Source organism: Dermacentor variabilis, chromosome 3 (assembly GCF_050947875.1).
Source record: "Dermacentor variabilis isolate Ectoservices chromosome 3, ASM5094787v1, whole genome shotgun sequence".
In the NCBI taxonomy this organism is placed as follows: domain Eukaryota; kingdom Metazoa; phylum Arthropoda; class Arachnida; order Ixodida; family Ixodidae; genus Dermacentor; species Dermacentor variabilis.
Genome location: NC_134570.1, coordinates 221,981,572 through 221,999,406, shown reverse-complemented (window position 1 = coordinate 221,999,406; position 17,835 = coordinate 221,981,572). Strand labels below are relative to the sequence as shown.

Below are 17,835 nucleotides of genomic sequence, written 5' to 3'. Positions count from 1 at the left end.
GGTGTGGTTACATTTTCTGCAAATATGGGACGTCCGAGGATTCTGGGTTTTTTATTTCTTCAGATATCTACTGGTACCAGATGAGGTCTTTCGGATCGATGCCTAACATCCCCCCAGTTGCAACATTCACATGCGTCTTTATTTTATTACGAAATATAAATGCTGCAACACACAAACCTTGCTTACGGAGATTCATCATACTGGGGGCGTATTCTGGGACGATCACTTTCGGCGATGCTATCGCATCATCCATCAGGCGCGCACTGATTGGCTGGTTGAGCACTACGTAACGTGAAGGCAATATCACCGAAACTGATCGCCCGAGAATACCGCCCCTGGTGCACATTTAGGAAGCGGCTCTCCTAGAGCTTTCTTAAATGAGAAAAATTAAAGATCAATAACATAAAAGAATAAGTGACAGGCCTGCACGGCACAGGCAGCGTAGTCACAGGGTAAGCTGGAGGAGCGGCTGCATAGGAGCTCTATTTTCGGCACTATGTACAACAGGTCTTCGCGGCAAAGTATGTTGGCGTTGTTTTCACGAGAACGAACTGAACTCTCCGCCCGGTGTCAACGGTGAGCTGCAGCTAATCCTGCTCTCTGTACATCGACCTGCTCGACCGTGGAGCTGCAGCCGCGCGCGCAGCTCCACGAATCGATTTTTCGGCTTCGTCCCTTGCGAGGAGGTGCCATAACGTGTATCGAAGAGGGAAGACAGGTATCCACACTACGTGACGCACATGTTCCATCCCTTGACTCGTGGCACGGTAAGTTGTTCGTTGCTGTTGATGATGGGGATGATAATGATGGCATCCCCTTCGAAACGGGAAGGTGGCATATTCTCCCGTAGCATGCGACATCCAGGTTCAGCTGCACGCAGCATGAAACAGCTATACGCAGCTGTTACATGATGGCACATCTTGTTGAACATAACGGAAATGCATTACAAAGTCTGTACGTATTGACGCTATGCAGCGCGCATGTGAAATGGCAAATTATGACGGTAATTATTTTCCGGCATTCTTGTATAGATCTCTTTAAAGTTCTTTTTGTTCCTCAAACCTTCTTCAACTGCCTTGTAGCGCTACATGTGCATCTGCTACATGGTGTTCTACCTAGTGTAATAATATCCAACTGCAATGCAAAATGTGCATGTGTCAACGCTACGCAGCGGGCATGTCGCATCGCGTGTTTCCTCGCGTGGTAGAACGCATTTATAGGGCATTTTTCCTCTGCAAGCGTCGCTTGGGTCAGTCACTCCCTCTTAAGCCACCGAGGTGAGCGAACGCCGAATGTCGCGCTCTTCACGAGGGGTTCCAGCGCGCAGCAGTAACAGGACTCCGGCTAAAGTCGACAAGGATATTGAGGTTATCTTGACTCATTAGCCAATAGGAGGTGTCGTTTTGAACACATTGTTCTTGCACGGAGATGTCTGAGCGTGGCCCTTCAGGGTCGAAGGTTTCCTGGACGATTTGGACAAGGAAGGGCTGCTCCCTGACATTGTAGCTTTGGGCGCCTACCAGATCAACCACGCGTGGGCCGTGACAATAAACAGGCCGGAGGCGACGAAGCGGTTGGCTGGATTGAAAAAAAAACTTCAGGTCAAGGGGCGACACTGCACCGTCATCGACACGTAGAAGCAGCAGGTCAGGCTGCGGCTTCATTGGTTGCCACACGACGTGGCAAAGGACGACGTGCACAAGGTGTTGGCTGCGTTCGGCAACGGGACCGAGGTCACTTGAAAACACGGGCGTGTGGAAGCAGTGGAAAAATTTTTAAAAGTTAGAATAATACCAGACAATTGGCGACAAAGTAGAAATAACTTAATTTATAAAGGTAAGGGGGAGAACGATAAAATTTCCTCGTAGAGACCGTTGACCATTGCATCGGTAATATACAGGTTAGCAATGCAGGCAACCAAATTAAAGCTGCAAGCATAGGCGGAGAATAATGGCATTTTGGGAGTAAATGGCTTCAGAATAGGTAAGCGTTTATGATAACTTATGTGTTCTTGCACAGTGTATTGAAATATGAAGAGCAGAAAGCAGACCGTTATATGTGGCCTTTATAGACATTACAGGAGCGTAGGACAACGTAGAGCGCAAGATTTCGTGAGATATTCTGCAAGGGGAAAGCTTCGGTGACGATTGTCAACAACTTTTGAGAGAGATTTACCTAGAAAATGCTATTTGGTTTGAATGAGAAGAGATGAAGAGCGAGGAGAAAGTTGCTATCAACAAGGGAATGAGGAAGATGTGCCCTTTACCCCCACTGCTGTTTATGATGTACATGATGAAGACGGAGAGGGCGCTAGAAAGAAGTAATATCGGGTTTAATCTCTCTTACAAACAGGCGGGTACAGTAGTAGAGCAGTAGCTTCCTGTTTTATTTTATGTGGGCGGAACGGGGTTGCTAGCTAACAAGCAGCATGATTTGCAACGTGTGGCTAATAACTGTGGGCAGGAAGGCGAGAATCTAGGTTTCAGTTTAGTGTTAGAAAATCAGGTGTTATGGTATTCAATAGAAATAGTGAACAGACAGTGGCGATACAAGGCCAGAAAATACCTCGGGTAAAAGAACATAAATACCTCGGTGTATGAACAAACGAAGGCAATAGATACTAGAAACGCAGGAAAAAACAATAACACTACAGGGGAGGGATGCGGCGCCATAATGAAGCACAGAGCGCTATGTGAATACAATAGGTACGAGGTGCTACGGGGTATGTGGAAAGGTGTAAGGCTTCTAGAACTTACTTTTGGAAATGCGGTTGTTTGCTTGAAATCAGGGGTACAATCAGGACTCGATGCCAGTGGGACGCCTCGCATTTGGCGCTCACGGGAAGACTACAAATGAAGCTGTGCAGGGTGATATGGGCTGGACTAGTTTAGAAGTGATGGAAGCTCAAAGAAAGATTGATTATGAAGAACGACTAAAGAATATGGAAAAAGTAAATTGGTTGGGAGAGTGTTCAGATATTTGTAAAGCAAAAACATGGATTCACAGTGGAGGAAAAGAACTAGGAAGCTTATCAGCAAGTATGTGGCCTGTAGGTTGAGCAACGAAGCAACAAAGAACGTCAAGCGGGAAGCCAGAGAGGCTGAAATTATTCCATGTGTGGCAGCAGTGGAAAATAAACCTGCCATGACCAACTACTTAAGAGAAAAAAACGACATCAGGGAAGAAACAATTTATGATAACTTAAAGGGAAGCTCATTACTTTTCAAAGCGAGATCAGGATGCCTTAAGACACGCACATGTAATGCGAGATATAAAAAGGAAGAATAAGCATGTGTTTGCTGCTGTAAAGCTAGGCAAACTATGGAGCATGTTTCATTAGAACATCAAAATATTTGCGCAGCCGTCCATTTAGGCAGTACTGGCCTCCTTGAATAGCTTGGTTTCAACGAGAGCAGGGGAAAGTAAACATGTCCACATAGAGATTAATAAGAGGTGATTGCATTATTGTTGGAAGAAAAGTAGGGAAACGACGAAAAACGCAGACGTACAGTAACAAAGTTCGCAATAGGGGGTCAGAAAGTTCGGTGATGGAAATTCATGTTTGGTTTTCTTCTCTCTCTTTTCTTCTTTTTTAACCTGTTAGTGCATCGGACACTATAATAGGGAGACCTTGACGTCGCAACCCTCCGCCCCGTTCCAAATGGGACTCTCATAACATCCTTCCTTCCCAGTAAATGAGAAAGGTTCCACGACCCGAACTGTGCTCCTGAAGGTCAAGAGGGTTCTCAAAGGTGACGACCTGCCACACCAGATTCGCGTCGCCGGTGAACTAGCCCTGTTTGTTGCGCCAGGACGGCATATTAAGCGCGCTTGCGCCGCCATGGTTCGGCACATGTGCGTCGCGAGTGGCGCGCTGCTCACACAGCAGGCGTTTAGGTCGCGTCGAAGCCCAGTGTATCCGTTCCTACGGTAGCGAGGATTCTGGTAACCAGGATTCAACGGTGCACATTATGAGCGTGACCGAGGCAGAGAACGCAGCGAAAGGTAGCGGAGATGGGACCAGAACTGGAGTACATTGCGATGCCTGAACTTCAGGAAGTGACGATCGATCAGAAGCAGTCCACCGCCCGCCGGACCCTACAGCAAAATCGGATGAGGTAACAGACGACTCAGCAAAGGATGTAAGTTCTCAAGTAGCCGGAGCGTCCGCACTATTGCCTAAACGGGGGAGGGGGGGCGCGCAGCGTCCCTCCTAGTACAAGTGCGCACCTGGACGCTGCCGGCGCATCCCCGAACGCCAGCGGCGTCTCTGGGAGTGCTGGCTATGGTACTGGTGTCAGCTCGGCACTTAAAAGACCCCTAGAAGACGCCGCAAGCCAAGAAGACAACGTCGGCGCCCGAAGCATCGAGGGACCGCCTGCGAAGACACCAACAAGTAGGCGCACGAACATCAGGGCAAGGCCTGGAGGCATGGCGTATAGGAAAGTTGAGTCAAGCCACTTTCGCAGAGTGGTTTCAACGGACAGTCTCGGAGGCGTCTAGCATTGAGCTTGACGCGCAAAGAAAGCACCATGCTCCCGGTCTATCTTGTGCACAAATCAACGATGGCTCCTCAAACGTCACTTACACTCGCCACTTTAAACGTTACAGGTTTCTTTCCCCTAGGAAAGAAACAATCAACCATAGGCACCGACTACGTGGGGGCTGCGTTGCCCGAACCCGCTCCGGAGATTTATAGGGTGAAGGGGGGCTGAGGCACCCCCTCCACACGCACACACCACAGACACCGAAGCGTGCCACCTACATCGCCCACCCAACGTGCCATTGCCAGAGTTTTGTCACCCACATCATTTGAGGTTACTTTTGACTTGTGTCGACCTTTTCACTTAAAATGTTATTGTGTCTAATAGATTAATGCATCATGGTTGGCGTGGACGTGCACGGATTTAAATTCATACTTTGTTTTATTTCTGCAAATATTGACAAAAGAACAAGCCCATTAAATGTACCAACGGTGGCTGCCTCACCCGTATTTTTTGCTTCAACATTGTTTTAAATTTTCACTGTAAACACCATACACACACACAATATATTTCAATATACACACAGGACAAAGTTTATTCTATATTTAAAGAGAAGAAAGTAGCGAGTTAACAATTATGTCTAAAGGTATGAATAGGTTATGCATACAGAATGAATATATTGCTGTATGTTCACTTTGCTTTAAAATGCTTTGTGTGCCTTTTTGTCCCTGAATAAAAGCTGTAGACTTTTGGCCCCTTCGGCATAGTCTTGGGCGTGTGAAATGCAAGGGCGTGTGAAATGCACCTGAATGGTATGTGTCTCAGAATCACTTCTCTTCGATGTACGTTCGATGAGTCCTGCATAAAAGCCGACGCGCTTGACCGGCAGATCGGATTTTCGATGGTCACCGACTGTGTTTGCCGTCGTCGTTGTTCTTTGAGTGTGGCCTGTTTTTGAGAGCACAGGTTCACCCGCAACAACGCCAGTTTCGTCATTCCCAATTTTGCTGGTTTCTTCACCGTCCCTTCTACGTGACAATATGAAAGATTTTGTCCTTACCGGCATTCATCAGAATATACCTAATCACACATCAGTGGCCTCAGACACATTTAACGGTTTAATGTTGAATTTTAACATTTTAAAAAATTGTATCATCTCAACGCGCTTGTGCAATGCGCACGTTGGACGTTGTGCTATTTAGTCAGCACTTCCCGGAAGAATGCTGTAGTTGAGGGCATATCTGACGATAGCATATTCATTGCTTCGCGCCGCTCGGGTTTAGCTTTGCATGTCAGCAGCGTGGATCCATTAAAATTGATTTAAATAGGGTACACAATAACAGTGTGCTAACCCATCTCCCACATTAGTTCGAATTCTTTTCGCATTAGCTTCAGACGCATCCAGTGACGCTAATCTGCTCTAGCTTATGTACAAATCAATGGTGCACTGTACTACTCACTTCATGCCATGGAAACTCAAGGAATAGGCAGGGAACAATTGGATAACAGGTGAAGGTATCCAGGCAAAGAGAAGCATACGAGGTTTGTGTAGCCTTGTGAAAGGCAGTAACTATCAACTTTTCATTCGACTTCAAATAGAGTGCGCAAAAGTAGTGGTGAGCCAAAAACAATAAAATTAGATGATACAACTTCAGTGTCATTTTTCTCTGGTTTATCAAAAGCAATTCTGAAAGGCTGGGAGGCATCTTCGCACGAGAAATTCACGGCGTCGTACACAGGCTCTGAGAAAAGAGCAGGGATTGGAAGTGCATGCAACGATTTCTTCTCTACACTATTCGCAACCGCTTACTTTACAATTCAGCATCGATTGTCTTGAAGCGACGTATATAATGCGAGCAAATTATTCGCGTCTCATCTTCCTTATCTGTACATATTATCATCGATTCATGTAATCATCGTATCTGTACATATCATCATCACAGCCGCGACTTCTTTGTCGTCGTAGCGCGGAATGTTCGAGAATAAAGAAGTTTCTCAGAAGTTGTGGAGGCTGCTTCTTGTTCCCCAAGTCCACTCTCCGTTCCTCCGTGGAGCTCCGCTGGGGTCGTCGCATCACCTCACCGTGTGCTGCAATGTCCAGTGAAGACCCACCCTGCACGACTGATGCCGTCGTCTCTGCCCAGTCTGCTTCCGTCTGGACAATCAACAGCCGTCAGCATGACCCCCAAGTATTCACTGGCTTACGTGGGGAAGACGTCGAAGACTAGCTTTATAACTACGATCGAGTCAGCGACTGCAGCAGGGGGGACAATGCTCATAAACTACTTAACGTCCCTTTCTACCTCTCTGGCGTAGCTAAAACTTGGTTCCTCAAACATGAGGCCGACTTCCCTGACTGGACCACACTCAAAAGTTTCGGGGCTATTTTTGATGTTCCTACTATCCAGACTGAGATCGCGAACAAGAAGCTCGACCAGCGTGTTCAATTTTCCGGGGAGTCGCACACGTCTTACATTGAACATGTCCTCGCCCTGTGTCGGCGTGTAAACTACGCTATGTCCGAAAGCGACCGCACCCGTTACATAAGCAATGGAATCAATACTATTGGCTTCAACGCCCTGACTGCACAGAACCCTACCACCGTGCCAGATGTCATTACCATGTGCCAATACCTTGAGGAACTCCAATCTCTTCACGGTCACGCCGACATGTATGACGGTCGCCTCCCTGAGGCAATGGACCTGTGTCCTTTGATCGTGACTATGATACGTGAGGAACTCCAGGCGAAATGTTCTTTCTGTGCTTCTGACACCGTCACTTCCGCTTTTGCGACTGGCTTGCGCGCAATCATTAAAGAACAGCTCGCGTCTACTCACCGCGCCATGTGTTCTGATGCTACCGGTGCTGCTACTATACCTACATATGCGGACATCGCCGCGATGTCTCCACATACGACTACGCCTGGCACCACACCATGTGCACACGCATCCGTGGCTTCAGTATCGGCACAAGTTTGTCCTCAAACTTCCTGTCCTGCTTGACGTCCTACCCGTCCTCTTTGTTGTTACAGCGGATACCGAGGACACATTTCCCGGTGCTGCCGACGGTGCCAACGGGACGAGAGGTGCGATTACACTCAAGAACGCTCCGATACGCATTTACCTATAACTTATCCGCGAATGACACACCCACCTTCGTCACACCGTCTCTCTCATACCAAGGTGACATGCCTTCCACCTATCGTTCATCTTGGCGCCGCTCACCTTCACCACGCCGTTGCTCAATGTTCCCACTTCGGCCCCGCTCCCAGGCCCCTGACTTCCGCGCGGAAAACTCCACGCTGCAGTTTCAGGAGGGAAAAATGCACCCAGCGGACAGCCTTTTATTGCACCAGACCACCCGTCAGATTATTTATGTCTGTGGAAGATGTTCGCGGAGTAGCTCTTGGTGACACTGGTGGCACCAATTTTGTCATTCGTGCTGATTTGTGCTCCTGTCTACGAAAAGTGACGACGCCATTCTGCGGTGCTCCTTTGCGTGGTGCAAGCCATGCAAGAATTTACCTGATCGCACAATGTACAGTACATGTCTATATTGATGGCATCCGTCATGACATAGTATTTGCTGTCCAACGTGAGTGCACTCCAAAACTTATTTTAGTTTCGGATTTATTGTCATCCGCCTTCGCGTTTATCAGCTATCGCCAGCGCCTCCTTTGCCTGACCGACGCCACTCAGCAGTGCCATTCTACAAACGATGCGCATAGCCGTTTCGTAACAGCGGCGGCTAATGTTCTTTTTTCCTCCTCTAGCCTCCTGAGACCCCGCTATGGGGATTTGTCCAATATATTGGACATTCAGATATGAGACAGTACTCCTGTGACAAGGCTTTCATCCTCATAAAACCACACTGTACAACTTATTGGACACCTGCTTGCGCCATCTATGCAGCATTGATCAAAATACATCGTTCAAATTCCCGCCGAAACAGTTCCACAATGGCGGCATTAAGCGGCGCGGCGTTTTACGGCAGCTGCCGGAGAAGTAAGCACTGTTTCTCGTATTTCTACCTGCTTTTAGGGCATATCTTTGATTTTATATTAAAGTTGACACAACAGCGTACGCGCAGAATACGAAATTTTAACTATTCGCGCGCTTACCTTTTTTTACTCTTCCTTTGATTTCGCGTGTCCATTACGTTGGACGCTAGGACTCAACCCGGTTATTTTGACCATGCTTTTTCAATGGCCTTGTTATGAACAGTAGGCGAGTACTGATGGCGTTTAGCAGCTTGCGGACGAAATTGCGTCTCTTTTTTTCTTCGGGGGACCGGCCTCGCGTGTCTTATGAATTAATCCAATAACGTTTCTTTTTTCAATCCATGGCTTCGATCCGCAAGACACTTACTGTCGCAGATGGCCTCGTAAGGCAAAAAGTATCAATATCCCTCTACCAGATATTGTTCGCATGTACAACTTCAACGTGGGCGTTGTTGACAAGGCAGACCGAATGATAAGTTACTACAGGATAAAAGCAGGCGTGAACAAGTGGACAGCGCCATCTTTCACCTCTTCGAGATTGCCCTCAACAACTCCTGGGTGCAGAACACGCGGGACATACGCTCCGTAAAGAAACAGCGGAAATAAATACTCAAATATATGCAGTTCCACCAATCTGTTGCTGAGACTCTCGTGGCTCAAGGGAAGAAGCAGGATGAAACGGAGTGAGAACGAAGCCGAGTGGCATCCGCCATCAAGCAGGCTCGGCTGTCTCCTCGAGAACCGCAAGAAAAGAGCACTACCCACTACTCAATACTGGCAGACACTGCAAACACTGCCCATTGCAGACTACAGGGCTGCGACATGAAAACGAAGTTCTTTTGCACCAAATGTCGGCACTTCTTCTGCATCACCAAGGACAAACAGGTGTTTTGAAATTGCCCACGGGAAGTGAACACAAGAGCGAAATTTTTTTTTTTGAGCAGAGGAATGCTCTTCTTATGTACTTTATTGAATACTTTGCCTTTTGAGTTGTTAAAATATTTTTGCACATGAGTTTTGCGGAATATCCGCGGTATGTCATTACGGGCGCCCTGGGTAAAGAAAGACCGGGTAGCATCCCAGTGTCCAATATATTGGACATCGCGCTGAGCTTAAATTATCACGGCTATTGAAAAAACATTTAACACTTTTCACCTTCATAACCATCCTGATTTATTCTGAAAGTTTGGTAAAAATCTGTGCCCCCAAATGCATTCCGGGTCTCAGGAGGCTAGAGAATAAATCATCGCCGTTCGTTCCACTGGGAATGTACACAACGACATGTTCATTCATCCTTATGAACGCATTTCATCTAGGAATTGTGATCGCTCACAGCCTTCGTCCTTTCACTCATTGGTGCGCAATGGTTACTGCATTGAACACTACTCCCGATCCCCATTTTATGCCTTGAGGATCAACTATCACATGCACCGTTTATACTCAACCCGTTGTCCTCGTTCCTTTGACTGTCCCACCGACGGAATCAACTCCGCCTTCTCTCGACTCTTCTTGCTCTCTTCTGATAAGTTCCATCAGCCCAAACCTTTCACCTACTCAGACCTGAGACCTACTCGATTTGTTGAAAAAACACGGTTTGTTCGACGTCCATTCACCCGTCCTTGATAAAACACCTATCGTCACTCATCGCATTAAGACCGATGGCTCCCGCTTCGTTGACCGACGCCCACCGATATTCACACCTTCGGCACCACCCATGCGACATCGCTGACTACCTCGCCGCCACTCAGGGGAGTTTTCGACGTCCGTCCCGTTCGCCCTCACCAGGCCGCTACCTGTTGCCGCAACGCCGACCTTACACTGGCCCAGCCCGAATCCGGTCTGCGAGCCTATATCCGGAAAACCAAAAGCAGTAATCGATGGAGGTGCGGTTGCTGTCCGCCGAACTCACGAAGATGCTCCGCCGCTGATGAAGACACCTAAAATCCTGTCTCGACGAGATATCAACCAGACGCCACCATCCCGACGAAGTCTGGAAGTAAAGAATACACCAGCGAAAGATAACCTGACGAAGTCAGGTACCAGCCGCCGGTATAAGCGACGCAGCCGTGATCCGACGCCAAGACCTAAATTCAACGGAAGGCAGAGAGCCACACACCTCGGCGTGGTACTCGACGGCCACGAGGTCGCCGGGCTTGTAGCCACTAGAGCAGGAACCCGTCAGCAGTGGATTATTCGCAGCCAAACTGAAGAAAGCCAAGACTGCGTGGGACCACTCTCAAATTCTGACAGCTCAAGGATACCTCATAACGCCAGCTGGAATCTGCACAGCAAAAAGTGCAGTTCCTGACCGGACCTAGATTGCGATGTTCATTGTGCTCCAAAAGTGATCGCGAGAAGTAATTCTCGGCATGGACTTCCTGAACCAACATGGCACAATCATCGACCTGAAGTCAAATTTCATAACGCAGTCCGAAGATCAAGCGATACCGACAGAGCGCTGCCGTAATCACCACGCCATGAGTGTGCAGGAAGATCAAGTGAGCATCCCGCCTCGCTCCAGCATTGTCATTTCGGTCCACACCGAAACACCTGCAGATGTAGAAGGCATCACCGAATGCGATCAACATCTACTGCTCGATCGGGAAATTTGCGTCACAAGAGGCATCGCTTGACTGAACGGTGGAAAAGCGTAAGCGATGCTAAACAAATTCCGCCGGGAGTTCAAGCATGTCAACAAGGGCACAACGATAGCATACCTCGAGGAAATTGTGGAAACTGGAAATGCGTTTGTCTTCTCAGGTACGGCTGAATCTACCTCGACGGCTATAGTTCGACATAAATACAAACCTCCCCATGAGTAAGCAACAACACCTCGAAAGTGTTCTTCGGCGATACAAAGACTGCTTTTCGACGTCATCAAGGATTCGACAAACACCAGCTGCAAAGCATCGCATCATAACGGAAGAGTGCGCTCGACCATGCCACCAGAGCCCTTACCGCGTTTCGACCCGACAATAAGAAGCTATGAGGCAAAAAGTCAAATTCTGCGCGATGACATCATCCAGCAGTCGAAATGCCCGTGGCAATCTCCTGTAATCTTGGTGAAGAAAAAGTACGTAACCCTACGTTTGCGTGTTGAATATCATCGACTTACTAAGATCACGAAGAAGGACGCATACCCCCTTCAACGGATAGACGACGCATTGGATCGGCTCTGCAACGCTAAGTACTTCTCGTCGATGGATCTCAAGTCTGCCTACTGGCAAATAGAAGTCCACGATAGAGATCGCGAAAAGACCGACTTCCTCACGCCAGACGGCCTCTACGAGACAAGCTCATGCTATTTGGACTGTGTTCGGCACCTGCAACGCTTCAGCGCATGATGGACACGGTGTTAGCAGAGTTAGAGTGACAGACTTATCTTCTTCAGTTGGATGACGTCGTCATCTTCACCGGAAATTTCGACGATCACTTTAGGCGGCTTCCGAGCGAACTAGAGCCCATCAAGTCATCAGGGCTTACTGTGAAGCCGGAAAAGTGCAGCTTCGCTTACGATGAGCTTGTGTTCCTCGGCCACTTAACAAGCAAAAGTGAAGTCCGCGTCTACCTGCAGATGACACCTGCCATCGCAAAGTTCCAGCAGCCCATCAACAAGAAGGCAGTTGCTAGATTCCATAGCATGTGTGCCTACTAGAGGCGCTTTGCCAATGATTTTTCACGTATCGCTGAGCCGCTGACCCAGCTAACTAAATGTGATGTCGAATTCAGGTGGGAAACCCGGCATGCCGACGCCTTTCAAGAACTAAAACGACGCATGCATTCGCCACCCGTACTTACGCACTTCGATGAGAACGCCGATACAGAAATCCATGCTGGCGCCAGTAGCTTAGGCCTCGGTGCCGCATTAGCCAAGAGGAACGACGTACTTGAATGGGTGATAGCTTACCCTAGTCGGTCACTATCAAAAGCGGAAGGCAATCATTCTACAATGGTAAAGGAATGCCTCGCCATCATTTCGGCTACAGCAAAATTCGCCCTTGCTTATATGGCAGGCCATTGAAAGTCCTCAGCGACCATCACGCGTTGGGTTGGCTAGCGAACTAAAAGGACCCTTCAGGACCACTTTGCGCGGTGGAGCCTCTGACTTCAACAATATGACATCAGTGTTATCTACAAGTCCGGATGAAAACATTCTGATGCCGACTGCCTATCACGTGCCCCCAATGTCCTGCCACCGCAAGGTGACGAGGATGACGACGCCTTTTTTGGAATAATAAATGCTGACGAATTCATTGAACAGCAACGAGCAGACCCGGAGCAAAAAATCTTTGCCCAGTATTTGAAAAGGAACACCGACATTGTCCCTAAATATTTTAAACATGTATTGTCTTAGTTTTCGTTTCAAAACAACCTACTCGTAAAGAAGGATTTTTGACCAGTCCGCGCAAACCACATTCTCGTTGTTCCCTCAGCGCTGCGTCCAGTACCGCACACCATACATAGCGATCCGACCGCTGGGCACCTCGGATTGTCGCGGACGCTATCGACGATACAGGAGACGAATTACCGGCCGAGCCTGACTACCGACATCGCCCGCTACGTCAACACATGCCGAGACAATCAGCGACGCAAGACACCACCGAGAAGGCCTGTGGGATTACTATAGTCGATGCAGCCTCTTTGTCGGCTATTTCAGCATATCGGGATGGATTTGCTTTGACCCATTCCAATGTCAACATTCGGAAGTGAGTGGATCGTCGTGACGACAGACTACCTAACCGGCTTCGCTGAAAGGAAAGCTCTGTCCAAAGGTAGCGCAGCCGAAGTGGCGAAGTTCTTCGTCGGGAATATCTTGCTGAGACATGGCGCCCCTGAACATCTCATCACCGACAGAGAAACGGCATTTACAGCGGAGCTCACCGAAGCCCTTCTGCAATACAGCCAGACAAGCCACAGGAGGATGTCTGCTTACCAACTGCAGACGAATGGTCTTATGGAGCGCCTGAATAAGACACTCGCGGACATGCTAGCAATGTACACGAGTGCCCAGCGGTCGGTTCGCCATGTATGGTGTGCGGTACTGGACGCAGCGCTGAGGAAACAACGAAAACGTGGTTTGCGCGGACTGGTCAAAAATCCTTCTTTGCGAGTAGGTTGTAAAGACTTGGGAAGCCTCCTGCCAGTAACCTTCACTTATAACACGATGGTGCAAGAAACAACATGGATCACGCCGTTCAAGCGGGTTTACGGCAGGAACTCGCGACGACGACTCTCGACGCCATGCTGCCGCACGTCTCCGATGAAGAGAATCTTTATGTCGCGACCTATCTCTAGCGCGCCGAAAAAGCCCGACAGCTCGCCCGCCTGCGGATCAAGAACCAGCAGAGGACCCGATAGCCGACACTACAACCTTCGATGGCGCTACGTCGAATACCAGCCCGGCGAAATTTTTGGGTTTGGACCCCGATACGACGACAAAGACTCAGTGAGGAGCTTTCACGCCGCTATTTCGGACCCTACAAGATAATCTAACGCATTGGCGCACTGGGCTATGAGGTCGGGTCAAACGGCATTTCGCTATCACAGCGGCGCTGCTCACGGTCGTAAAGAGTCCTTGATATGTGACTTAAACCATTCTACCAGCGCTAAAGAACTTTGGATTTTTTTTTGTACTGTGTTACTTTGGACTTTTTTTCTTTGTTGTGTTACTTTTGTTTATTAAGTGTGCTTTCGATTCTCGCTCTGCTGTTTTGTTTGTAGTATCGGAACGATGCTTTTCGAAAGGAGGCTATTGACACGTGTACTTGTTTATCTTTTTCGGGTGACCACTTTTTACCGTGTAACAATTGTTATCGCGGAGGGCGGAACCCGCCCGCATGTATTAGAAGTTTCTCAAATGTAATCGATCCTTCTACCCGTTTTTTATTGTCACTGAATCTTGTGTAATCTCAAAGCATGTGCGACGCGAATTGTGTAGAATTTTCTGGAAGACACGCGGGCACCCGCGATTTCACTGGAACCGTCGATGACAGGCGTATAAACGCCGACGCGCTTGACCCGCCGATAAGATTTTCGACGGTCGCCAACTGTGTTCGCCGGTATCGTTGTGCTTTGAGTGTAACTTGCTTTTGTGGGCACAAGTTTCCCCAATAAAAAGAAGGTTTCTTGATTCACAGTTTTACCGCTGTATAATTCACCGTCACCCCTACACGACAATATATTCATAACAAATTTTCTAACACTTTTGAAAAATTATCATCAACTGCATAAAATTCTGCATAATTATTTCGAAGTAAAAGCAGCCAAAATGCAGATATTCTAGAGTTTAATTCGCCCTCAAAGTCTGGTACTCTGCCATCCTGCCACAGTCTGCTCCATATCAATGCCGAAAAAATTATTTATCTTCGGACCTTCAATTACCGAAAGCATTACAGAAGGGACAAGTAAAGTGAATAAAGGTACATGGCATAAGTGGTTGGTGCATATAATATTCTTCAATAGCACATTTACACAGGAAGCTTTTAGAATAGGGACGCAGGAGATGGGCAAGTGATTTCACTGTTTGACTACCTCCGCGGTAAATGAATCAGAAAACAAATTAGTTTGACAAAAAGGGACTTCAACCTTATGGCGGTGGTTAGTACATGACATATGAGCTGGCTAAGTTTTTAGGTGTGCAGTTTGAAAGACCTTTTTGAATATTGCTCTAACTTTCGCGAGGCATTTCAGCTCCTACGTACTGACGAAACTGCTGATTCCGAAAAGCAGATCACTGCTTCTAGCGGAAAGCCCTCAATGAGCAGCAAAGGACGGGAGTGTCCAAAATGGCGGATCGTGCGAATTTTTCAGAAGGTAGTGCATGCTTTTGTGAGTTCCACTGTGGGTGCTTATAGCGATTTGTAATACACGGATGTAGTGCGTTAACAGCACTGTTTACTTAAGGCAAACTAGCATTAAGAACACGAGCTATATGCAGCCTGTTCCTGAACCGACTTAAGAGCCTTTGTGTTCTTGGGCGCCTCCTACACTGGCTCTTATTTGAGTACTCCTTGTCCATGTTGTTCAGTTGTTGGTGTGAACTTTTATTGCGTGTAATAATATTGAACACAAGATTATGCAGTACTTCTAAGAAAGAGAACGAAGACAAAAAACAAGAGCAGCTTTCAACTCATTTTGGAGAGAAAGCTTGCACATTCTGTGGGGCTGACAACTACCGCATCCACCTGCAGATACTCTGCATGCTGAATCTTCTCGAACTGCTTTCTGTAGCCCATTTTTGTTTTATTCACGTCTCGTTATGTGCACTTATCTAAAGTGGGACTATGCAACTCATTCGGCATTTTCCCATCGTGGTTGCACAAACATAAGCTTAATGTAACTGTCGATCTATAGTTGGCTTGGAGCATAACACAAGTGATTGAATGAAAAATAAGACTAGCAAGGCATGAGTGGAGTAACAAGAAAAAAATACCAGCTGGAAATATAATCTATCTTGTAAACGCGAAACGGCGTAAAGGAACATAAAGGCATTTCAGAGTCAAGAAGGAAATATTTGCTCAATGCGTTTCTGCCACACACCTTGCAAAGCCACAAGCCCCGAAAAATAATTGCCACTCATGTATCCTGTAGCGTAGACGTCTTCTCCGTACCCCTGCCTTGCAATTGAGGACCACAACGTAACCAATTTAGGCGCCAGGGCCCAGGAGCCGTAAAATTGTACTCGCTAAGGTAGCTCAAATATTGGGGCACATCTGTACAGGCTCTCATATCTGAATGAGGGGCCTTTGTGGGTGTTTCATGAGCGGCGGAATGCAGTACGACCTAATGTTCACAGCTTCGGCGCCCTTGCGAAAGATCCAAAGGAGCAAGTTACTGCTGCTGCGAATTTCGCAACGCATTAAAGTGAGGCGCATGTCAGTTCTACTGTTCGGACCCCCTATTTGCGTACAGAGTGGAAGATAGTTTGTATTGAAGAGTCACTGGACTCTGAGCCCAAACAGCTAGGGGTGGTTGGCGGTGAAAACACGCATTCCCAAAACATACGCACACACAGTACACGCAACAAGCAGATCGTGCGCGCATAAAATAACTTTCACGCAGACGACACAGATTTCTCTATTTTTCAACTTGTACTAGCAGACAAAATATCCGCAACGTGGGTAAACAGGGTATTTACCTTGTCCACTAGTAGCCTCCATGGTGAAGCGTGACTAGTCCCCGTAGCGTCTGCCACGGCGGCGCTTTTCCAGAGGATCAAGTAGCTGGAGGACGCGCAGTTGTGATGTTCAGAAGGCAAGCTGCGCTCCCGAGTCGTGCTTCACCTAGCGGCAACACGACCAGGGGGCGCTACCATCTGCATCCCGGTAAACTCGCTGCTATTGCGACACACATTAATGACATTGTCTATATCCTCATTTCTAGTAACCACCATGCCAAGCAAAGTCGCTACAAGCGATGTAATACCTGCACGATGGTTTAGAGACGGAAGTCGAGCGAATCTCATAAAAATCCTGCTAGAGATTAAAGCGTCATCGCGCGGCCATGTTCCGCAACTAGTGCCTTTATTGTGCTTTTAACCGCCGCACTGAGGGGCCACATCACAAGTCCAAGGTCGAACGTCAGCCGTTGGTCGGTCTGTTAGGCCCATGGGAATCGCATCGAGAGTCGGCTCTCGCGCGCTGCTGGTATCGCCGTGTCGGGGTGCAAAGGGCCGTCTCGAAGCTTGCGAATTCTCTCGCCTTTCTTGTTTTTTATTTGTTCGCTCACTATAGAGGTGTCGGCTAACTTGCCACAATGTGTACAAGAGACAACGCAAGCTCGCGGTGTTGCATTCGCCGTCGTCATTCCGCGTCCTGTTTACGTTTTGCTCGCTGAACGAAGCCGCTTGGCGACTGAGCGCAGCCTCGTGGCGGTGCCGTCCGTAGCGAGGAAACATGTTATCGAGTTCGTTTTGCGTCTCAAGTCCTGTTCTCTATTTCGTTGATGCCAGATGCTGAGTAAAAAAAGACACAATTTTGGTACTCGGTGAACACTAGGTGAACGCCGATTTAAAATGGAATAAGTGACACAGAAATACGGCTGTACACTTCTTCTTATTCAATATGAAGCTAACAATCAACGAAATTGCGTGAAGCACGGAGGAACTTATTTGCAGTCTGAATTGAAGCGCAGAAGGGATACAGGAAAACGAAATGGGACAACAACGCCGCCAGGGGGAGGGAAGCGCACAACGTTCGCACTGCGCCGTCCGCTTCCCACCGGCGGCAAGTTGGCTTACGTCCGATTTCATTTTTCCTTTAATTTACCATTTCTACACTTGCATTAAAACTACAAATAACTTCGTCTATGCTTTCCGCGGCTGCATTTGCTGTTGGCTCCATGTGGTCATGT

At 47.9% G+C, this 17,835-nt stretch overlaps 1 protein-coding gene across 1 annotated transcript in view; it reads right to left on the bottom strand.

The window, feature by feature from the left end:
- LOC142574428 (uncharacterized) overlaps positions 1 to 16,745 on the bottom strand; it is a 45,969-nt gene extending 29,224 nt beyond the window's left edge. Inside the window, exon 1 of the mRNA XM_075683513.1 lies at positions 16,622 to 16,745. Within this exon, the coding sequence (XP_075539628.1) occupies positions 16,622 to 16,643 (22 nt within the window). The 5' untranslated portion in view covers positions 16,644 to 16,745. The remainder of the gene's footprint in view (positions 1 to 16,621) is intronic.
- Positions 16,746 to 17,835: the final 1,090 nt, after the last annotated feature.